The 23,345-nt window shown below is 38.4% G+C and overlaps 2 protein-coding genes across 3 annotated transcripts in view; one reads left to right on the top strand and one right to left on the bottom strand.

The window, feature by feature from the left end:
• MOCS1 (molybdenum cofactor synthesis 1) overlaps positions 1-18,169 on the top strand; it is a 140,966-nt gene extending 122,797 nt beyond the window's left edge. The window contains exon 12 of the transcript XR_014183565.1: positions 18,160-18,169. The gene's annotated coding sequence lies outside the window, so the exon portion shown is untranslated. The remainder of the gene's footprint in view (positions 1-18,159) is intronic.
• DAAM2 (dishevelled associated activator of morphogenesis 2) overlaps positions 1-23,345 on the bottom strand; it is a 202,508-nt gene that overhangs the window by 72,400 nt on the left and 106,763 nt on the right. For both annotated transcript variants that reach the window (XM_082047969.1, XM_082047970.1), the window contains 2 exons: positions 22,854-22,943; positions 3,680-3,754 (listed from right to left, as the gene is read on the bottom strand). In XM_082047969.1, coding sequence (XP_081904095.1) covers positions 3,680-3,754; positions 22,854-22,943 — 165 coding nt within the window. The remainder of the gene's footprint in view (positions 1-3,679; positions 3,755-22,853; positions 22,944-23,345) is intronic.

Here is a 23,345-nt window from a genome sequence, read left to right on the forward strand (position 1 = left end):
TAAACTATGAATAGTAAACTATTAATAAATATAATGCAAAAAAACCTGACCTTTTAAGCAAATAAGTTTAAAGTAACACAGATGTCACCCAACCCAGATGGAAGAGAAAATTGTCATCCACCTGATAAATTCTGCTGAAAGATATCTATTTTTAATGTTCTGTGTAGCTGCTGTGCCCTGAACAAATGCTTTCTGAGTCAAGGAAAAGTGCCTGGATACAGCTGTATTTATTAATTTTGACCCCTGTCTCATTCTGTTGACTGAGCCATCTCTCCAGAAAAGCTGGATCTGCAACTACTGTTCACCTGAAAGTCTCTCTGTGGAAATGCATTCACAGCCAGGCTCATAAAAGCAACACAGTGCTCTCAGAAGTTTTCCTCCCCAGTAACATGAGGGTTGTGTTTATTTGTGCTGCCAAGCAGAGAGTATCACAGGGTAAGGAGGGCAGGAGAAGCACAGGAAGGTTTCTTTACATCTGATATTAACAAACCAGCTGCTACATTTTTAAGAAAAGAAAATTTGTGTGTTGATGAATCAACAGAAGATGACAATGACCTGGCTAATGGAAGTGGTCTTTGATTGTGGGCATGCAACCTGCCCACAATCACCAGTATTATCTATAGCACATCAGAGGCATCAGAGGACTGTGCAAATTTGGAGGCTGCTCTTTCTAAATGAGACATCACTAGCAGCTGTCCCTTTCTGTTGGTGACTGGTCTAGAAGAACCTCTTTCAATGATCTATTTGGTCCCTTCCTTTCAGTGAGGCTTCCTGAAGGATGGAACAGGCCCTCCACAGGAACTACACGCTGCAGAGTAGTGAAGAGATCCAGTTTTACTGTCATACACTCCTGTGAGAATTGGGTCTAAAACCTGTTAAAATCTAAAAAGTCACAGCAACAGAAACCATTGTGGGAACAGAATGTGCCTAAAATGTATGACTTTTTGAACTGGATCAAGAATTTGTGACCTGAAGTGCTTCCTAACATAGTGATCTAAGGTTACAAGTAGAGAATATCAAACTTGTCAGGAATCACCACATTGCTCTACAGCAAAATCTATGAGGGGCAGATATGACGGGTAATATATATGAAAAGAACTTCATAATTAAACAAAAGCATATAGAAAAAGATGTGCAAGCCACATGTAAAAAGATTCTTAAGCAGTTAATTCATAAGACATGCAAAGATTAAATTTTATTAAAAAAACCCAGGACTTAAGGCATTTTAAACTAATGCTTCTGTGATTATTGCTACCATTTCAAATCTAATACTTCTTGCAGTATTTATAATTAAAATATTGCAATACCTGATAGTGCCTAAGAGATAAACTGAAATAGAATAGACAGTGTCAAGAAGCAACATGAAACACGTTTTCTTTCACCACTTCTGAGCCAACACCACTTGGATGCAGTTAAAAAAAAAAAAAAAAAAAAAAAAGGAAAAACTCTACCACTAAATTTAGGACTGAAATTATAAGGGACCCAAAATAACCATTTGGAAGTCAAGAATCTCAGAGGTCTAAATAATAATGAATAGAACATGTCTTTTAAAGTGTGTTTGGCCTGGTTATCAGCTGCATTACTCCAGTTTTCCGCTGATACAATTCCTGTGAAGTCAAGTCAACTAAGTTTCACCTGCCTAAAAGCAAAGCAACTAACTGGTAAATCAGAAGTAAGGATTTTAACCCCAGTGTGTCTTCTTAATACTTCAAGCATAAGAGTAAATCATAAGGCTTAAAGCCAAATAAAAACTTATCAATCATTCAGTGCTGAGGCATGCAAACAACATTATAGGGCTGGTGTTTATTGGCGCTCTTAAAATGTGTTTAAAATTAGAAACATAGGCCAAAATATAGTCTCATTCCATGGAACTGCTCCAGATTTATGATAGTGGTGTGTACATACTCCAGGTTTTCATCAAGATCATTTAAAGACTAATCCAAAAGTCACTGAAATCAATGGAAAAATTTTCAGTAGATTCAGGAAGCCTTGGATCAGATCCTACCAGAAGTATTTGGCTCAAGTGACACTGCAAGGCTTCATACTCATTTTTTTTTTTCCTTAATAGCCCTCGTAGAGCAAATTTGTTCAGTCAGGAAATAAAAGCATAGTACCATGCCAGTCACAAAATCTCAATCTCTTTTCTCAAAACAAGTTCATATTCTTTCTGTTCCATTACTTTGCCCCAAGAAAATCTGGCATGAAGGAAGGTGATCATTTTGGTTATTCATGACTCAGAGTAAAAAGCAGTTTTTATTTTATCTTCTTAGAGTAAGTTATAATAACTTGTAAATCTTGTTTTTTTATTTTCTTCACTGAGCAAGTCATATTTTACCATGTGGAATGCATCAGTATTGACACATTAAGCATCCATTTAGGCATTATTTTTATGAAATTATTTTATAGCTCATAACCATGACACAAAAGGTGAAGAAAAGCCTTTAGAAATCAAACACAAAAGCATATGTAAATAAACAAGGTGTGCTACCTAGGATGCTAGGAACAGAATGCTATAATCACTTCTGCTTCTGCTGGTGACCTGCTCTACTGGTGCGTCAGAGGAAGAGACATATTATACAGCTATTGAACAAGGACAATTAAATAAAGTTTTCCTCAAATATCTTGTTGGCTTGTATCTAATGTCTAAGGTGTTACAGTCCTATGTTCCTCTCTTTATCTGATCTTACATAAGCAGGTATTATCTTACATAAACAATTACCTTTTCTTTAATTCTTCTACTAAACAAATAATCTCAGTGTTATTTTATAGATTAGTTGGAATTGATTTGAAACCAGACAACAAAACAAAACTTTACCTAGTTTTCAAATAGTTGTTTTTCGGATTCACCAAATATTCTCTTGTTCTTCTATTCTTAAGGGATAAACAGGGGTCTTGGTTCCTTCTTGTCCATGATTTTGTATAATCCTCACTTACAGGCTACACTTAAGACTCTTCTTGAAAAACTGAATTATTTCACCTCTACATGGCCCAAATGACACACAGGTCTCCAAAAACACTAACTGCAATTAAAAGTACAGTTCTGGAAAAAGATACTTTCAGCTGTCAATGTTTCAGACTGGCTAGCCCTGCCAAGACATAAGTATGTGTGTGTGCATGCACTGAAAGCTAGCTTTATGTTAACATTCCTCAAAATTTCCAAAACAGGGGTCATAGCTGAACTACCTTTGCGCTTCAACAACACTCAAGAGCATGACAGTCTCTTCAAGATCATTGTGGCCTACTGCAGTTTAAAGCCAGCTGAATTGTACAGTAATTCAAAAAAGACAGCCATTTTTGTCTCTTCTTTTCAGGACCAGTGCCAATGAGCAGAGATCTAAGGATCAGGGCTATACTTTGGGATAAGCTTCACAGCTGGCATGTTAATAATTTTAATCATCAATCTCATTACTCCAGCTCTTAATTTTCATTCCTGGATGTAATTTGATTACCTTCAGTGTCCAGTACTGTAGAAATAAAAACTGGAAATGTTTATGGTTCTTTCTAATCTATTCTTCTGTTAGGGCAGGACTCTTTCTTAATACGCGTACTCCTTTCAAAAGTCCTGTTTTAAATCAGTCATTCACTTGGGCCAACTTTCTTCTCCTTTGGGTATTTCTTCCAAAAGAAAAACATCTCTATGATAGGAAATCATCTGTGCTTTGCAGGAAAGGTAACTTACTGCTGCCATGGAATTGATGCGGTCAATGTAGTAATCTGGCCAGCTGGTAGCAAGCTTATTAGGATCTTCTTGTTCCTGAAACAGAAAGTTAAACAACATTACACAAGCAGACTTTACAGGATGAAATGCACTGTAGAACCACTTGGGATTCTTCACTGAGCTGTTCTTTATTGTGGAATCTCCTCCCATATTCCTGTATAATGTACATAGATGTTTTTAATAGCATTTATTAAAAACATTTCTGAAAGTGTAATGTTAGCACTATCACCATGGTGTGTCAGATAAAAACAATACACTTCAGCTAAGGTTATTAAACACAGAATAACAAAGTTTGGATGGAGACACAGTTATCTTTGGCATTCAAGCAGTAAACCTCAGTCCCTTAAACATGCTAAGTTTCCACACAGAAGGTCAGCTCAGTTACAGGTAACGGATCTATATTTTGTAGCTTTGTATGACAGATCTTATATATTATTTTGCCTCTATACTGCTAGAGTGATGGTGGGATTCACCAACAAAGGCATTTAGCATCTTTTATGGAGAGAAAAAAAAAATCAAGTCAAGGAACCTGAAAAGAAGCTAAAAGACTGCCTCATTTTGATGTGATAAATCAAGAAGAGGTTTAGACTGGACATTAGGAAGCATTTGTTTACTGAGGCGGTGGTCGAACACTGGAACAAGCCTCCTAGAGAGGTGGTCATTTCTCTAAACCTGTCAGTGTTTAGGAGACAGTTGGACTACACCCTTAATATTAATAACGTGCTTTAGATTTTGGACAGCCCTGAAGTGGTCAGGCAGTTGGACTAGAACTGGTCCCTTCTGAGCTATACTATTATTCTATTCTGTTCTACTCCATTCCATAGTTAAGCACGACCTCTGAACACTCAAAGGAACAGAACAGCATCTCCTCAATTCCAGTAGGAGCGGTATTTATCCTTCTGTCCCTACCTCCCAAGTAAACCACCTGAAATCTTCTTCACTAGACTAAGCTCAATCAAGCTCAACTTCTAAAAGAAGAACCACCCCTACTCAGGAACCAATTTTTTCCTGTTCTATGGCTGCTCAATGGAAATAAGATTTCACTCTAATAAGTCTGTTTATTTCTAGATAGGTGTAATTGTCATCAGTAAAACGAGGATTGGTTTCTAGGATCCTAATATCACATTATAAACTACAAATAACTCATATTAAGACTCCTAGCATGAGATAAGAGATTGAACCACTTGATTAATCCTAAAGATGTCCAAAGATGTATAAGAATGTGTGGATTTCACCAATGTTGTCTGTGTATGAATGCTTACTCATACTAGAAAAGTTACTCTGAAGATACACAGAACAACATCAAAAGTGTATGTATATTAGAGTACCTCAGCTACTCCAGAACTGTTTCATTTAGAGATGAGAAATAGCTCTACATGTTCCCTGCTGAGCCACATGCAGAAAACACCTTAATACCTGACAAATTCCTGCCAGGTTACATACCAACACATGGCAACAATTCTGCACAAATAAAAAAATCTTTATATTTAGAATTAAAAACAAAATAACAACTAAGACTTGGATCTTTCCTTCCCCACTCTTTGTTCCACTCATCTTTCAACATGCAAACTAAAGGAGTATCTCCATTCTTGATATCGACAAAACAGCTTTGTCCCCATCTAGCAAAGGATTGCAATATGGACAGATCCTGCACAGACCACAACAATTTATTCAGCCCTTGCAGTCAACTGAACAATTAAGAAGAGCAGATTTAAACAAAGCAGCATAGAGTAGACTACTGCTGTATGAAAAGTATGAGAGGTTGACCAAGTGGTAAGAGATACCTACTACATCCACAGTTGCTACGCACCAACCACCTCACAATAATAAACTGTGAATTAAGAACAAGGTGACCTTTCTCAAATTAAGTGGGAAGTTCTTCTGCTTTTCCTTCCTTTCCTCTTCTGACCACAATCAGCGGGAATCTGATGGACTCAAATCCTTGTCAAATGGCACATTACAGAAATATGCAACTCCCTACCAATAGCCAGTTAGAATTGCCACACCACATGTTACTGGCAGTCTGCCTTTTGCTGCCCTTTTCTGTGTATAATATCTAAGACACCGACATACTCCTGGTCCACTTACAATCCCTGACAGCAGTTCCACACTCGGCCAACCTTAAACTCCTGTGCAAAAGTCAATATATGACCTTGCTGGTGGAAAAATAAATTAAAACACAAAAGATAAGTACAGTATTATTTTTATAAGATAATCTTATCATCCCCAAAGTGAATGATAGAGATGGGGAGTTACTCTAGAGGTAGTGAAGTAAGGTCATTCTGCAGGGAACAAGGTTGAGCCACCAATTGCAGCTGCAATGTGTGCTCTCATGCCCTTCTGAAATTCTTCTCTGCGTAGAATTATAAAAGTGCAAGTCACAGCTGTAATTGTTTCCAGAGTACAGGTGACAAAAACATTGTCAGAACAGGAAATATGTATGTTCCATGTACTTCTCCTGCCTCTATTCTGGTCTCCAAGTAAAGAACAAAGACATGAAAATTAAGGACTGCCTGGATCTATCCTTCATATCTGAAAATGAGTTACATTTTTTTCCTTAAAATTCTTTAAGTGGGGGAGAAGTATAAATGTTGGAATGTTGCAACCAGCCTTTCCAGATGTCTGGTTTAGACACGCAGGTTGAAGAGCACCAGGATATATAACCTAAAAAAAAAATTAGAATTCTAAATAATTCCCTATTTGAACCCAAACCATTAGAAATTTCACAATTAGAACCAAGGAGAAGAAAACTCTGATCCCCTAAAATATATCTGTATATATGGTTAGCTTGGTAAATGACATAAGGTCCTTGGTATATTCTGCTTTTGGCCGTTCTCTGTCCACTAAAAATTGGTCTGAACTCTGCAAGTCCTATGTTTTGGCTTGTTTTTAATCAGAATTGGAAGAAAACTGGTTTCAGTGGGACACAGCAAGTGTCAGCTTTTTTCCTGAACTAAAGCTTAGACTGAAGCTGTACATTGTTGAGGTTTAAAAAATTTTAGCAGATCCTCCAGTATGCAATCTCCACTTTCTGAAGTTGTTTTGGCCCAGAAGCTTGTTAAGCAGAAAAGTCCACCTAATTTCAATGGTTGTCCACAGTCCCTGTTCAGACTAGAATTTGATGGTTGTCAAAGTGTGTTTTACTTCAACAGAATAAATCTGATCATGTACTTAAAACCTGGCACTCCATTATGAAGCCCAAGCAAGCTACTTATACTTGGGATGAACATATAGATTTTTATCCAACCCTATGAAACAATTAGGTGGTATAGTGTTATTTATAGCAATCACCTGGGCAACATTTTCAAAAGAGAGACAAGTTCACACCTGTAACAGAGTAATTGGGAAACAGACAAACAAACAAACAAACAAACAAACTCAAACACAAAACAAAAAAACCTAAAAACCTTTAATTGCTTAAAGTGAGTTCTGTCCATGATAAGAAATTACTGTGCTGTGTTTTCTTTCACAGAGGAGAATATAAGTCAACAACAGAAAGCAATTTGGCTAGGGTGGCGGGAGTTGAGGTGGGGGGGAAGTGCAACAACAGGGTGCTGGGTTTCTTTGTTTGGTTTGGTTTTAATGTATTCAGGGGTTTAACTCTCAAATAAAACCTCAGAGAAAACTGCAAGGCAACTTGATGATAATGGCAAAACCCTTTCACTGCTCCAGGAGACACAGAGATGGGGACTTAAAAAAAAGTGCCAAACCAAAAAACATGACCCTAATATACAAAGCCACATAGGTATTAGAAGCTGGAAACAATAACCCATCTGTATAAGGGAAAACATTAGCTGAAGGAATCTATTAAAGTAAAGCCTTCTTTTAGCTCCTTGAATAGTGTAAATATTACATTAAAAAACAGACGTCAACTTGTGGACTTTATAAGGGGCCATATCATTCTTCACTGGAGTAACAACTATGTAACTGCTGTGAAAACAGGATCTTGATACTATACAAGCCTGCCATACAGCCAAGGTATTATATAGGCTTTGACACTAATTTGGACAGGCTCCATGCCTTGATGGAAAGTGGAACTTATGACTTCATCCCAAATAGGACTTAATGGAGTTCTGCAAATATTTGGACCATCTGAACCAATCAAAATGAAACAAAATAAACCAAGTATTGTGTGCACAGCTCAGCTGATCCTGAAAGCCTTTTTCTGATTCCTGGGAGACCTGATCCATTGGGCATGCTGTTCTCTAGAGAGCAGTGACCTTTAGTGGATGCTATGTCAGTGGACAAGCATTTGCCATACAAATACTGCCATAACAGGCATAATGAAGAATTATAGACTACTGTCTTTGTTGCAAAACTTTGTAGAAAGAAGTACCAAACACTAGTGTTAGAGAAATTGTGTGAAAATGCCAGATATTCATGGCTGAGTGGACCATGAAAATGAAAGACGCTGTCTACATAGTGGGTGCTTCTTTCAAGATGGTTTCAGTCTTGAAAAAAACAGCGCAGGGGAAGCCTAAACAGTAACTCTCTGCACCGAAGCTCTTTTGTGGTGAACATGGGGTTTCAGTTTCCAGTGATGACACATTGGTATTTTACTCTGCACCAAAGGGAACCAAAACAACGTTGAGCAGTTCTCTGGAATGTGTTCTGTAAATCTAAGCATGTCAAAGCATTAATAAATGCATCCAAAAAATTAGCAACTTTCTATCGCTTCTTTCCTGCAGATGGAGACAGGGGGACATATATGGTGACACGACAATTCAAACTCATCCAGGAAATCACTGGCAAAGTTCGGAACAGACACTGAACTGATGCTGAATCCAGCTGTCTCTTATTTCCATCATTATTTATACCAGGTTGTTTTTATGTAATGTAGACAAATCCTAATTCCCTGGGACCAGGAGATGCTCAGCATACTTGGGTGTCCAGCCATTACATGGACTTTGTCACTACTTGCACACACTGCCCTGTGACAAATTGCCAGGGCTGATGACTCACGAAGCCTTCTAACATGCAAACTAAAATAACACTTCCTACTTGAACAGATGCAACTACACATCATATGTTATAGATGTCATATGACAAGAATGGGTGTTATTGGGATGACATCCATTCATTGGCACTATCACTTCCTTCTCAAACCCATCTCTTCAGACCTGCAGCCAGCTGGCCTTACTGCTTTGCACTATTCAGAGCAGAATGGGAACAAGCCACATATCCAGAGCTGCAAAATGTGTGTTTAAATTCTTTCTTGGGCAAGGAACCATGATAACCATTCATTGAGCTCCTCTCTGTATCAATAAAAACAGCGTGAAAACACAGATGAAGAATATGAAATGAGGTTACGGTGGTATAGATTCCTGTTCCAGAATGTTCACTGTACCGTGTCCAGACACTGCATGCTCAAGTTTATACTTGGATCACAAAGAATTGCATTTTCCTGCAATAGCCACATTAAGGTTAGTGTGGTTCTTCCTCTCAACAGTCTGCCCACATCATTCTAGTACCTCACAGAGCAGAAGGGCAGGTTACTTTAACTGGTATGAAGGATCAGCATCATAACATAGAGATCAGAAAATATAAATCACGGAGTTCAAGGCATTACAGGAAACTAACACTTTTTAAGGAAAATGTGAAATATGCTAATCATTCATGCTAAGTCTCTGTATTTTTTTTAATTTGTTTGTTTTTTTGCTTGTTTTTTTATGCCAGTTCAATGAAACTTTAACTTTTAACATGACTTATGTCAATTGAGATTAAAGCTTTGCTGGATAAAGGTTCTCTCCTCCTGGATGAAGACCTCTTAACACCCTGCAGAACAACTTAGCTGGTAAAACGTTCATCTAAGATGTGCAGGATTCAGACTCATGTCCGTGTTCTGTTTCAAACTGAGGTGCATGACCGTGGCTCTCCACATTAATATTTTGGCCACTATAAACAAGGTGGGGGTTTTGTTTGCTCAGAAGGTGGCAGATAGTTATCACTTGTGCTTCATTTCCCACAAATGTTACTCTTCTCTCTTCAGATACTTTTTAAAAAGACTCAATTTATCGCAACATCTGCTATTAATGCTGAATACAATACAACCTTGTAACACCTTGCACTCTACATTGTCAAAGGTCCATGAAGAAATTAACATATCAGGTTTTTCAGTCTCTCAGTGAGATCACCAGAAACAGGGAAAATGGGATGCAGACAGTTACACTGTTCCCAGTTACACAGGGAATCTGTAACACAGCCAAGAATCAATCCTCACTGAATTTGTACCACACTCTCATCCAAATCACCATTCTCCCTTTTTTTCCACAATGGATTTGCTGACTTTTCTTCACTTTAAGGAGAAGTTTGGCTTTCAGAAAAACTTCTACCTGTTCATTAACACACTGTTCATCCTATTGGCTATGTCTCAGTTCAGAGCAGCCAAAGTTGCATAAATAAAAAGCACTTTCATTAAAAGCACAAAATGTGTTTTATCTGCTGCGGGATGAAATGCCAGTTTAGAAGTGGAGCTAAAAAACATCTAAGCTTTTCAGACAGTTTACACCTCCAAAATCCAACCATGTCCCAAGAGATGCTAATTTTGAAACAGGACAGACCACAGGACTGAGCCATTCACTAGACAGATGCTGTCACTGCTCCATTTCTCAGACTCCATGACCAGCATTTACACAAATGTTCTCATAGTTTGGGGAAGGGAGCTATATCCAAGCCTTTTAAGCACATTTATCCAGAGTGAGAAAAACAAACATTACATTTCTCCCTGGAATGAAGCTATTGATGTGCAGACAATAATCCTTCTGCCACAAAAGCAGTCTACTGTATAACTTATTAAAAGAGAATATTCATCAGTTACCAGCTGGAGCATGCAACTGAGGAGTTCTAATTGCCTCTCATAATGGTCACATATAGCCATACATGCTTCCAGTTCACTGGATTACGACACAGGAATATTTTACCTAACAGACCACAGGGTGGGGGGGTTGGTTTGTTTGGTTGATTTTGCTTCATTTAGCCTGGTTTCTGTCTTGCTGTCAGTAACTTAACAGACCTAATAGTGACCTCTGATGCTGGTTACCAACCAGCCTTTCAAAGAGAGAATCAAAGGCTTCAGATTATTATTTATATCACAAAATGCCTTATACTGCCAAACTGTGGAATGCACTGCCACAAAATATAACAAAGTCTAAAAGCATAAAAGTGAAAAAGGGATATATTTATGAAGAATGAGGATTCCTTCTTGGAAATCTTTCATAATACTGAGAGAAGCTTCAATGCTGCTGAAATTCACCAGCCTTTAGAAATTAAAATCGACTATCAGTCATTTTTGAAAGATGGTTTGCTCTACTTCAGGTTCAAAAACTTCCCAATAAACATATGTTTTCTTTTCAGCCGCTTATTCTATCCACCACTTTTTGCTTCCCAAGCACCCATAGATACAACAACTCTTAGAAGTTGCACATTGTATACACACAGTGTGTCATTTCCAACCTCATCTAACACTCAAAGCCACTTCAAATTAATTTCTTCTAATTGATATCAGTCTAACGGAGATGAAGGCCATACTTTTATTTTGTATCTTCCAGAAAACGTGCCAGATCCATTGCATACAGACACAGAGATACATAGTTTCTCGCTGAAAATGGACCAGAATGCAATACCCGGCAGGTTGTTGGTGTGATGTTATGAGCTGAAGATAAGAATTAACATTTCTGAAACCTCACAAGTCTCAACCACTGATTGTAATCAACTGTGTAATTGTAGTGTTTAAACCAAGATTAAGTTTTACAATAACCATGTCTGGCATGAGACTTAATATAGACTACTGATGGAGAGAATCCCATTGAAGGAACTTAAGTTATAGCAAGGTTGCATAGCACACTTTCAGTTTTAAAAACCATTCTTCTCTTCTCTAGCCCCTTCTGCTGTTTTTTTATCATTCCCCTCATTACAGACAGATGTAAACCTGCAGCCAGCACTGACTCCATCAGGCTTCTCTTCGCATTTACAGATCATACAAGTGTTCTTGTACCTCTTCAAACATATTTAGCCCTTTGATACAATGGGGATCCCACCATCACCAGGCATTAATTTATGGGTATAGTGCAGTGACCAAGAAGACAACTTGTCCCTATACTTACATAACTATTTAAACATACAGATGAAGTCACACAATTATCCAGTGCACTCAGCTCTCAGGACAAAGCTTACTTGCCAAATTGAAGTCTACTGGTGTTACACATTGTTCCTCCACTGAATGTTTTATCTTTGTCATGGAAGTTGGTCTCATGTTGGATATGTTCTCCTGATTCTGTTGCTGCCTAAAGATTATTCTGTCCTATAGCTGAAGTCCATATTCACGTTTAAAACCTCTTATATGGTCTACTTTTCACAAGCTCCAGATCCATCAACTGATATTTTGCAGCTGACAAGCATATAATCTAAACAATGAGCTGCCAATAAGGCAATTAATTAATTCCCTGCCCTTCCAATGAAGCAGTTCTTAGGAGCCTGCCTTCCCTCAGCCCATTCTGTGTACCTGTTTTGGAGGTCCACTATGGAAGATCCTACCATTCAGGATGTGAGTTCATGATCATTCTACTTAGGGAGTCTTCAGGAGAAAACAAAATGTTTCTCATGGACACAGCCTGTTCTCCAGGTGCTTGGCTGTGGACTTAGATTATACTCCTGAACCACAGCTCTGTCCCCACAAACCTGTGACAAGCTTGAGGACAGGGTCAAGGTTCTACAATAATTCCTGTGGCAGATGAAGCCCATGATCTGACACTGTCTCAAAAAATCCAAAGCAGCAGCAGCACAACATACTCTATTGTTTCGTTATCATCCAAGCTCTGCATTGTCCCTACTACTTTTGACTCTGTGTTACATAGAAGAATTGTGTGCACATTTCCATTCTAAATAGCATAAACCCTGTTCAGCTCAGAGTCAATATGCTGTGGATACCAAAAAAGGACATTTCCTCACCCATCCAGCTTACCATGTTCCAACAGCACTATATTCACCCGTATCCCTATGCCACTAGTATTTATGTAATTTGGATCGTCTCCTTCCTTGTCTCCTTTCCTCCTCCTCCTGATATTCCTTAGGCAATGTGAAAAGCTGCGGAAGAGCCCAGCTTGCGTGACTGAGCCTCCTGTCTGCCACAGGAGTGCCAGAGTTTATCTTTTTGTCTTACTCTGTTTATCTCCAGCAAGCAACTGCTTACAATCTTTTCTAAAGAAGATGAAGTCACCTACCATTCATGGCAATCACCCTGCATGTTGTTTGATGATAGGAAAGAAATGTCACTAACCATGCTCAAAGACACATGGAACTACCTAGAACACATGTGACTAGAGCTAGCACAGCTACCTAGGTCACAGTGACTAGAGTTAGCACAACTACCTAGGACAAGTCCTTCTGTGAGCACACAGAACTTGTTAGTGACAAACTCTAAAAGGTTTCTCTTCACTGTCCACAACACATCCACTGTCTGTTTTTCCAGTGACACTGCTGCTTGTTCCAGTTCACTTCTGCCATTTACAAAGAGTGATGATAGTTGGATGGTCAGAGCAGACACATATTTTCTATTTGTCTCCCTCACTTAACCCCAGTCACTATTGAAAAAAACAGTAAAGTTAGGAGCTGTTGGGCAGGTGAAGAGAGGTAATAAATACAGACTGAGAGGAACATGGCTTCTAAATTGCTAATCCAATATTGGAGTGTATCATTCAGTTGCTTTGTCTATCTTTCACCTTTCCATGCACTCAGGTAAAACTGTTTTCTTCCTTTGAGCCTTCATTTCTCTTGCCTATTGCATCTGCAAAATGTTTAAGATGCCAGGTGCCTTTCAACAGACGACTGAATAATATGGAAGACAATGTGTTTTTCACCTTGATTCAGATGTGTAGCTGAAACAATTACAGATGACTGTAAAGAAAACTAAATAACTCTCCGAAAGTGTACAAGGAATTTTCTTATTTCTTATTTTCTTATTTCTCTTCATGGCTGTCACTAGATCCTGGCAACAATTATTTACTGTGTCTCCTTCTAAACTTTTCACTGAAAAAAATAGGTAATTCAGCAGCTCTTTCTGCTCAGTATTCACTAGCTTTTGAAAGGCTGGTGAAATTCAGAATACAGAGAAGAGTGAGCCCTAGTCTGTGCCAAATCTGCTTCTCACATACCAGAGAAATATGCTAGTTATTTACATATTCTTTGCTCTTGCTTATCCACCTAAGTCTAATCTGAATGGTGAGAACTGCATCGTACACAGTATATACTATTATTATTGCATACCATCAGCAGGACTGACACATACTTGAATTGCGGAGACTCAGAACTTTTCCAAGAGGACAGACAATCACAGAACATTATCCAGTGGCAGCAACTAAATCACATAATCAGCATTTACATATACTTCCCATAGAGCAGAATTGGATTGCTCACCACTATTTTTGTTCCCTAAGTACAGCAAATTACAGCATTTTCGTAGGATGACAGCTGGATAAATGTTTTCTTTTTTCTTTTTTTTCTTTTTTTTTTTTTTTTCCATGGTGGGGTCAAATCTGCTACCACTGAGTTCTCCCAAACTCCCACAGAATGCAAGCCAAATGCGAAATACAGCATAAGGCATGATGCTGACAATTTTCCAACTATCACTGTGTAACCTCAGGATTATTTTGGGCTGCATTTTCAAGAAGTGTTGAGTGCTAACTTCAACTGGAACACAAGTAACACACCTGAAAGACGCAGAACTGCAAGATGGACACCCAAATTCTACATACTCAGAATATTTTGAGCAATACCATGGCAAGTTTATGGCGTTTATGTCTTCAGCAATCTGAGCAAAAGAGCTGGGAAGGCAGCAGCTAACCTTTCTTGTGGAGAGAGGGAGGGAGAGGGAGGAAGAAACTAAAAATACTGCATGCTGTTCCCACAGGGGGTGGGGAAAAGAAGACTTTTTGATTTTGCATGAATAAATACATAATTTCAAGGCCTTGACACAAAATAACCTCTTATACCAGGATAAATAAATGAGTCTGTTACTGTTAGCATTGCAGAGTGGAAAACTTAAACTAAGTAAAATGAAAAACTTGGAAAAACTTCTTATCTCATCTTATGTCTGTTACAATGTGGTCTTTTAGGTATCACAATTCCAAGCTGTGATAATGGTATATCAGCTGAAGTGTGCAAGCATTTTTGCCTCCTTGACACCAAATTCATCCTTTAAACCACTACAAGAGTGACTCCAAGAAAAAAGAATATTTTTTTAAGAGGAATCTCTCACATCATTAACCCTACTATATTGTTTCTCAAAGTAACCACATTGAGTGGAGTACTTGTTATAGAAGAGAATGTATCAAGGAAAAAAACTGTGAAGACAGAATTACAGAAACTTAATGATAAACCATACAAAATGTCCAATATTTCTTCTCAGGTATGCTGACCTAGACAAGGAATAATAGGGTCAACATCAACCAATTTATACTTATGTAAGATGAGGAAAAAAAACCTAAATTCATTATATGGAACTATAAAAAAATGAGATGATGTCTTATATGAATCTCAAGTTTTATTCTTCCAGCAAGAAAACATTCTCTGCATGAAAGGATGTAGAAGGAAATGTATATAGCTTTAGGCTTTATTTTACACTGTATTAGCCATGTTGCCCAAATTTGGGAGCTACTACTTCAGCCTGCAACACACATTAACACGTGCCATTAGTCAAATGGCTCTTTCACACCGAAAAGACCCAATAAACCAATAATCAGGAAGTGTATGCATTTGATGCAATAGTTCCACTCTTGCTGCATTTTGTTGTTTCCTATTATGTCCCGTGCTTGTCATAGGCCAGAGTTTCTGAATTTACTGCCCTAAAGCCTACTTGCATTTATAACAGAATAATTTTTGAAGCCATGCGCCTGTATTCCATACCTAGACTAAAGATACTGGAATGGCCCAATGTCAGCATCAAGCTAACAAATCATCACAAACATCTGAGCATGAAGTCATTCTGTTAACAGAAAAAGGAACAGATGCTGGTGGGAAAAAAAGCAAGTTAACTCCACAATTGCTGGCATTTTCCAACCATCCATCTGATGGAATGTCGCGGTTTGCAAAGGGAAACATCCTCCCACTGTGACTTACCAGTGTTATGAGATTTCCACTGAGCCATAGGCTAACCGAAAGCAAGTCTATTTTCAGAGAAGTCATTTGAGAAATTCCACATCTCAGACAGTTTCACCAGCAGTCTCCTGAGCTAAGGAAGTCATGCAGTCACTCAGACCAAAAGCAACCATGGATCCCAGGCACTGTGAGGGAACCGAATAACATCTTCTACTTCAGCCTATTTCAAGAACTTGGTCTCATAGCCATAATACAGAAAACAGTAGGTTGCACAGAGCCTTACTGTTGCCCCCTTTCTTTATAGGGTCATACAGCTGCTCTTCTATTTTGATTTATGTTCAGTTCAGTGAATCACAAAAAAGTTCAGAATGGAAATGGCCTTGGGCAGAAGAGATCTGCTGAAAACAGAGCTAATTTCAAAGTTAGAACTGGTTGTTCAGGTCATTGTCAAAGTTTGAATACTGATTTAAATTATATTGTTGACTGAAGAGCTGAACTCCTGCTACAAACTTCTAAAGCATTGGTAGGAAGAGGAACAATTTTCTGATGCACTGAAGACTTCAGATAAAGTTTAATTCTCCAGCTCCAATGTGGCTTTGGGTGGGCTTTGCTCTGTGGTTCTGTGATCATCAGATATCCTCATAATTTAGCCAGCAATACACTTGCACTAAGAACTCCAAGTCCCACACAGCTTCTTCAGTCTCCTACTGTCAATCAACTACTTTTTCTTTTAGGTTATCACATGTAACTGTGTGTTTTTCAGACTTCCCAGGTGAAGAGAGAGTAGAAGCCCTCCACCACCTGGCCTCCCTCTAAACACTTCATGCAAAGCTGGGAGAAAAACTCTCATGAAGCCACATCCAAGCACCATCAAACCGAGACCCCATACAAATGGCTTCTCAAATACTGCAGCAAATCATCTTGTGTGTTCATGTCTGCTGCTCCCAGATACAGCCTGTGGAATAACAGCTTTAAACAAGGGAACTTATAAAGGACACATTAAATGCTCCTTATAGCTATAAATCCATAACCAAAACACTTTAATATTCCAAATCAATAACAGACTCTAAGAGTATTTCAAAGAGGAAAAAATACTGCAAGAAGATAGAACGGAAAACAATACAACTTCAAACCACCCACTTCATTTATTATGAGACAACCACATGCTTGGCACTCTTCATGCAGAAAGGATGAACCCCAAAGGGCTTTCATAGCTCAGATCAGACAATACAAAACCAAAAACTCACACTCAGACAACACAATGTTGTGATCTTCATCTGTTATATTGTATCACTAAATAAGACCAGATGAAAATCCATTTTCTCCCTTCTGTAGGGGATATCCATCTTCCTCTGAATATCTCCATGTATATCTCCTACTTTAAAGTAGGAACCCAAAGAAACGAACTTTCCTACAACAAGAATTGCAGTCCTCCTACCTAAATATAACAAATGTAACACAGCCTCCTGTTGTTAGAGCCTCAATGTGAAGACGTAAATGCAAATAAAAGACCTCAGGGTTTTGGAAGAAAAGCCCTGCTAGTTCACTTTAGCTAAGAAATAACTGCTTCTCTATCTTAACCAATCTGAAACTACACTTCGTGGTGCAAAAACACATAACAGAGCTACCCTAAAACGAACAGTAGGTGCAGGAAATTTCACTCACTTCAGTAAGTTTTCCCCAAAGGCAAGGAGGACTCCAGGTTTTGTATTTGCATCCATCTCCTGTTCCATCCCTGGTAGGCTAAAGTAATTATATCAAAAGCTACAAAAGCAGCTTAGATTCCTCCTGCATTTTTTTTTTTTTTAATACACACACACACACACATCTATATATGAATGTATATTATACATATTAATTATTTTTTTATATTTATATCTTTAACAGGAGGATGAATCCAAAGTATTGAGTGAATTGTATTCATTGGAAGCTGGAACTGTAGCTGGGTTTCAAGCAGGGTTTATGGCAGTAATACAGCCTGGGTTTGGATTGGAAATTTTGCTTAGAGTTCTGCAAGAGTCTGGAGGCAGGTGTGGGCATGAGGGTGGACAACAGAAGTATCTTACACTATCTATATCCAGCTGCACAATACTAAGCTATACTTTTTATGGTGACATAAAAAAAATCCCAAACCTGACATGTAGACATTATCTTCATTAATGTTAGAGAGTCAGCATGGGACCAAAGTGGGAGTTTGTGAAATAGAGCTGCAAATGGTATAAAAAGACTGCAGTAAAACTACCATGAGTTGAAGTCTTACTAGAATTCCCATGGACATTCTGAAGCTTAATATAGGGCTGGATGCAGCCCTTATGTTAGAAAAGGGAGCAGAACAGAAGGTGATGCAGCAGTGTCCGCTGCTTCTTTGTGGGAGAGGTGTAAACCTTCTCCAGAAGGGCATCTGGGGCACTCTGCACGGGGCTGCAGCTCCACTGGCTTCAGCATTGACCTGTGACCTCAGTCCAGAGGGCTTGGACTCCTTAATGATGGTATAATGCAGAAAAGTGCCTTCCATTCCATCCTTCCTGCTCCTTTCAGTGAGCTCTCCCAAGTCTGGAGACTTCACCACAAAATCCATTCCTACAAGAATACCTTAGAAGACAGATAGGTGCAGCAAGGAAAAAGGATGAACAGTGCTTAAAGTAAAAATATATTCAGATTTTTAAGATACTGTCTTAAAGGAAAAGGGAAAAGTTGTATGCGGCCAAAGCATGTGTGTATATACTGCGAGTAAAAAGTGGGAGAGGGTGGCATGCCAGAACATTGCCACAAAGCTTCCTAACTTTGCTACTCTTTCTTTCAGGTAGAGAGAAATGCATTTATATATAAACACAATAATGACAAGGTTTTGAAATTATACAACAATTTAAATCAAAGACTGAACCAAGGAGTTTCCTGACTCTATTCTCATATTGTTTAGTAGTTCTTTTTATTCATCAGGCAGATGAAAAATATAATGGACAGATAATAAAAAAAAATTGCAGGGGATGGAATCATACAAAAATTCTCTTTTCTCAATATTGACTATTACAGGGTATGGTTCAGAAAATTTTCCTCAGAATTTCTAAAGCCTATTTTGTTATTGTGGAGAAGCCTTTCTCTAGATCTGTTTTCCATAACAGACAACCTATAATCAATTTAAGGATTATAAGAATGTACTCTTTTTTTTTCAGATGCCATGAATCCCTGTTTCCAAAAAGTTGTAGTGCCCTGATTATTGCTCCACTTCTCGAGTCTCAATAATCTCCCTTGAGTAGGCAAAGCACAATTAACTCAAAGCAGTTATTCTAGGTTACAACTAAAATCAGACGAGTACAAAATAACCCCAAAATACCTGGAAGACATCAACATAGTTATTAGGATTGAGCTTTTTGTTGCTTTTGTTTGTTTGTTTGCAGAGAAACTGTATGATACAGCTAGTTCAGTTTCACTGTACTTTGGAAAGAAATTTGCTACTAATATTTCCCTCAAAGAAACACACAGAAGTAAAAAACAAAACAAAACAAAAAACAAACCAAACAACAAAAAAACAACCAAACAAAAACACCCTTAACTTCTTTAACTCTGCAAAATGTGTGTGCTTCCTACTAAAATCTGCTCAACTGAAGGCTTACAAATTAGTCTCTGGAGGCAGGAAAGGCCATATAAACAACTTGATTTATTTTCCAATAGCAATAAGTCTAAGAACCTGTAGGATTGTATGGAAGGCAATAAGCTATTGCCTGCACAATGAGGCCTCATTCTTAGAAATACAGGTTGCATCCAAAGCAATGCATGCTGAAGCAGTTAAATACTTGCATTTTCTACCCTTTGGGGGATGACATAATTGAGCTCACAATTTTTTATTTCCATATCATTATTTGATCGGTATTTAATGAGATTATGTACCTCAGTACCAGCTCCCAGTAAAAGAGCACTGAATAACAGCAGTTTTGTAAACCTTGACATCAGAAGCTTACAAACAAACACATCTGCAAGCATGGTCTAGTTTTTGATCTAATTCCTGCAAAACATATAACTACTAGGAAATTGAAAAAAATTTACAGGAAGGAATTACAGAAATGGATTATACATATTTATGTAAATCTAACTTTCAGCTGATAATGAAACATGAAGATTATTCTAAACAAAACCAGAATAAAGTACCTGAACTGGGGGACGATGCCATCATTTGCCTTCTGTCTACATATGGCTTCACTTATATAATAACTCAATATGATATCAGGAGGAGTTCATACTACAGAGAAAGAGGCAATCTAAAACATGTTGTACTGGCATTTGGGGTGAAGGGTCAGGGTGCCATCAGTGGTGACAGATTAGTAATTCTTCTGGTGCAAATTAGGACAACTGCATCTCTCATTGTCCACTCTGTACTGATTAATGGCAAGGTAGAGGACAACTGAGACTGAGAACACATCAACGTTTTCTGACAGAGCAGCCTTTGTTCCTTGCAAATAGCTACTCCACAAATGAGGGTGAAACTTTCACTAGAGCTGCTAGCTGAAGCTGCTCCTTTAGAGAAAATCATTGGTGATTTGTTTTTATAACTAGTGGTTTCAGATATGAACCCATTATAGAATGGCCAAAAATCACCAAAGCAAGCATGGCTGTATAATACAGTGGGAATGCTCCTCTATATATACCGCTCACATTCATGAAATTTCAATCTGGAACTGAATGTCTTTTGAGTACTGTGGAATGTTGACTAGCAAGCTGTGCCCCTGGAATAACTTTAAATGAACAGACACAGGTCTTCCCCCTTTTCTTCAGAAGGTCTTGGTATCAGGAACAGGTGGAATGAGTTTTTTTAATACAAAACTGACTTTGTGCCACTGCATTGGGAACAAGTATCATGGAAGATTATATCCGAAATCTAACTGCCAAGAGAAACAGACAGTGTGCCTACAGCAATGATCAATCTTGAGTTTTGCAAGTCCCTTTGATTACTTAAGATAGTCCATTAATCTCGCCACCTTTGGAGCAAATCAGGAAACCGTAACCTTCTATTATATTTAGACTAGAAAAGGCACCTGAGATTAGTGATTGCAAACAGTTGACTGAACCTGCACTTCCTGACTTTCTATAGTTCATAGCATTTTCACTTGCCACGTTGCGAAGCATAGAGACCTTGCTTCCCGGGGAACTCCAAGAACCCACCATCAGCAAGGAAGACCACTCTGGGAATTTGTCCTAGGTGGCTGAACATTCTGTCAAGTGAGGAATTGGGCACTTTGTGGCTAAAATTAGATTTCAAATTCTTCAGGGAAAAGACAGGTTTCCTCTAAAGGGGAGACTGCGACGAGCTTCTCTGCCACTCTAAAACATGATGAGAGGCGGATTAGGTAAGAGGCTAGAGAGAGAGATATATCATCACCTATCATCCGACTGCCTGTGAGGAAAACAATGAATAATATTGGACAGTTAAGGTTTCAAGTAATTGAAAGTATCTATAATGTAACGAATAGACATCTGGCAACAGTATCCTGTTCCAGTTAGCACATCATTTTGGATATCTGGAGTTCAGCTGACTGAGGTTGCACTATAAATGCATTATACAGATTTTCCAGTGTGCAGCTTCTTTAACCCTGGAGGCCTTCGAGATTCTTATATTAAATCCACTGCTTTGAAAGAAAAGAAAAAAAAAGTGTAATGTAGTGAATCCAACCAACATATTAAATACATTAAAGCCTGAATCTTCCTGCCAAGCCTTCCTGGTCCAGGAGGCGGAACGCATGGTTCTCTAAGATGTCTACAAATAGAACTTCTCTCACTAGACCTGAAAAAGCCAGCTGAACTGGCCAGCAAAAATGTAAAGCAGACATTAATCACAGCAGCTTGCACCTTCCCTCCACTTGCAAGTACCAGCAGGAAGAAGAATGCAGGGAGCACCAAAGACAACTGAGCCTGGACTGCTTTTACACACTTCCCGAATTAGTGCTAGCTCAGAGGCACTGTAACTAATTTGTCCCTATTAACTTTCCTATGTGATGCCTTTCAGACAAAAGCAACACACATGCAAAACACTCATCCGATTGTTTTGACTGATGTTTTCTTTAATTGCATGGTATGGAAGCTAATTTTTCCCTCACCCCCCGAGGAAATAAAGGCAGCAAACACAACTTCAGAAGGACCATCACCAGGGTTTCAATCTGCCATCTTCAGTATTGAAATCTAAACATCCCCTGTCAGCTTCTGTTATGCATACTTACATACAAAAACTGATGCCCTCATAATACGACTTGCACATTTGGGAAATAAAACTAATGAACCCACCACACCTTTTCCCCTTAATATTTATTGTTAATGAATACATGCAATTGGAGCTATCATTGTTTCTGTCTGTCTGTTTCCTTCCTAGAGCAGAAAAGCTTTTCCACTACACCACTCCTGCAGGAATTCCTCTTTTACAAGTTTCACAACAGTGATAACTCTTGTTAATTCACTTGGCTACCATTCTGGCAGTGACGAAATACCCAATGTGATATATGAGCCTGTAATTTACTGCCTCTCTCTCACCAGTTTGTCAGAAATTTGAAGCACTAGAATACACAGAAATTGATAGAAGCAGATCTTCTTCACTTTCCAGTGTAATACAGAACATTTCCTATAAGCTCTGGAAGACTTTGAACTACCAGATTTTAAGATATCATTATTATTATGTATTTTACAGATATCTGAAAAAAATCCTGAAAGATTTCAGTAAAACATTTTCTATTCTAAGCAACCTATGAAACTTTAAAAAAATTCTTTAAAGGATTTCCATGAGAGCTCTTCTTCCAGCTCAAAGGAAACAAAAAAAAAGTTTCAAAATGGGACAATGTATGGTTTTAACCTGTTAACATTCTCTTCAGAAATCACACATGCATACAGTACTTATGAGAAAGTTGTGCCATATTCATGCTGACAAAAATCCTTACATCACTTCATTGTGTTCTTGAGTAAACAGTAGATAAACATGTAGTTCAAATCTAGATGTAAATCAGTAATCATGTACATGCACACAGAATTTATTGGTAAACTACTTCAATCAGGACAACAGTAGTACCTTCTTTTTGCTGCAGTAAATCTGCCATTTCTTCTCTGGAGGGAGTGCAAACATAGCCTCTCTGTTCTTGTCTGTGAGATCCAATTCATCCTGGAGATTGTCAAAAAGAAAAACAGAAAAATAAACAGTCAACAGTTGCATTCGTAACTTCTAGTAGGTTGAGAGGGATCTGCACTAGGTATGTTGACCAGCCTTCAATCAAAAGGTAGAGAACTTTGTAGCTCCCGAAGACTCCAAAGATTATTGGTTTCATATTTTTTACCTTGCTACTAAAAGTTCTCCCCGTCAGAGCAGAACCTATGAAGGGGGGCAGCCTGTACAACTCCCATGTCAAATTTCCATTACTAACGATTAGCCAAGGCTGGGAAAGACCACTCGAAAGGTATGAACTGAAAAATTAAAAGCACTGGCTTACATGACACAGACACTCCGTAAGACTTTTAGAGAAAGGCTAAAAATTCAATACACCTTTTTCCTGGCCTGCAGTACCAG

The sequence above is a fragment of the Streptopelia decaocto genome (genome assembly GCF_964273445.1).
Source record: "Streptopelia decaocto genome assembly, chromosome: 3".
In the NCBI taxonomy this organism is placed as follows: Eukaryota; Metazoa; Chordata; class Aves; order Columbiformes; family Columbidae; genus Streptopelia; species Streptopelia decaocto.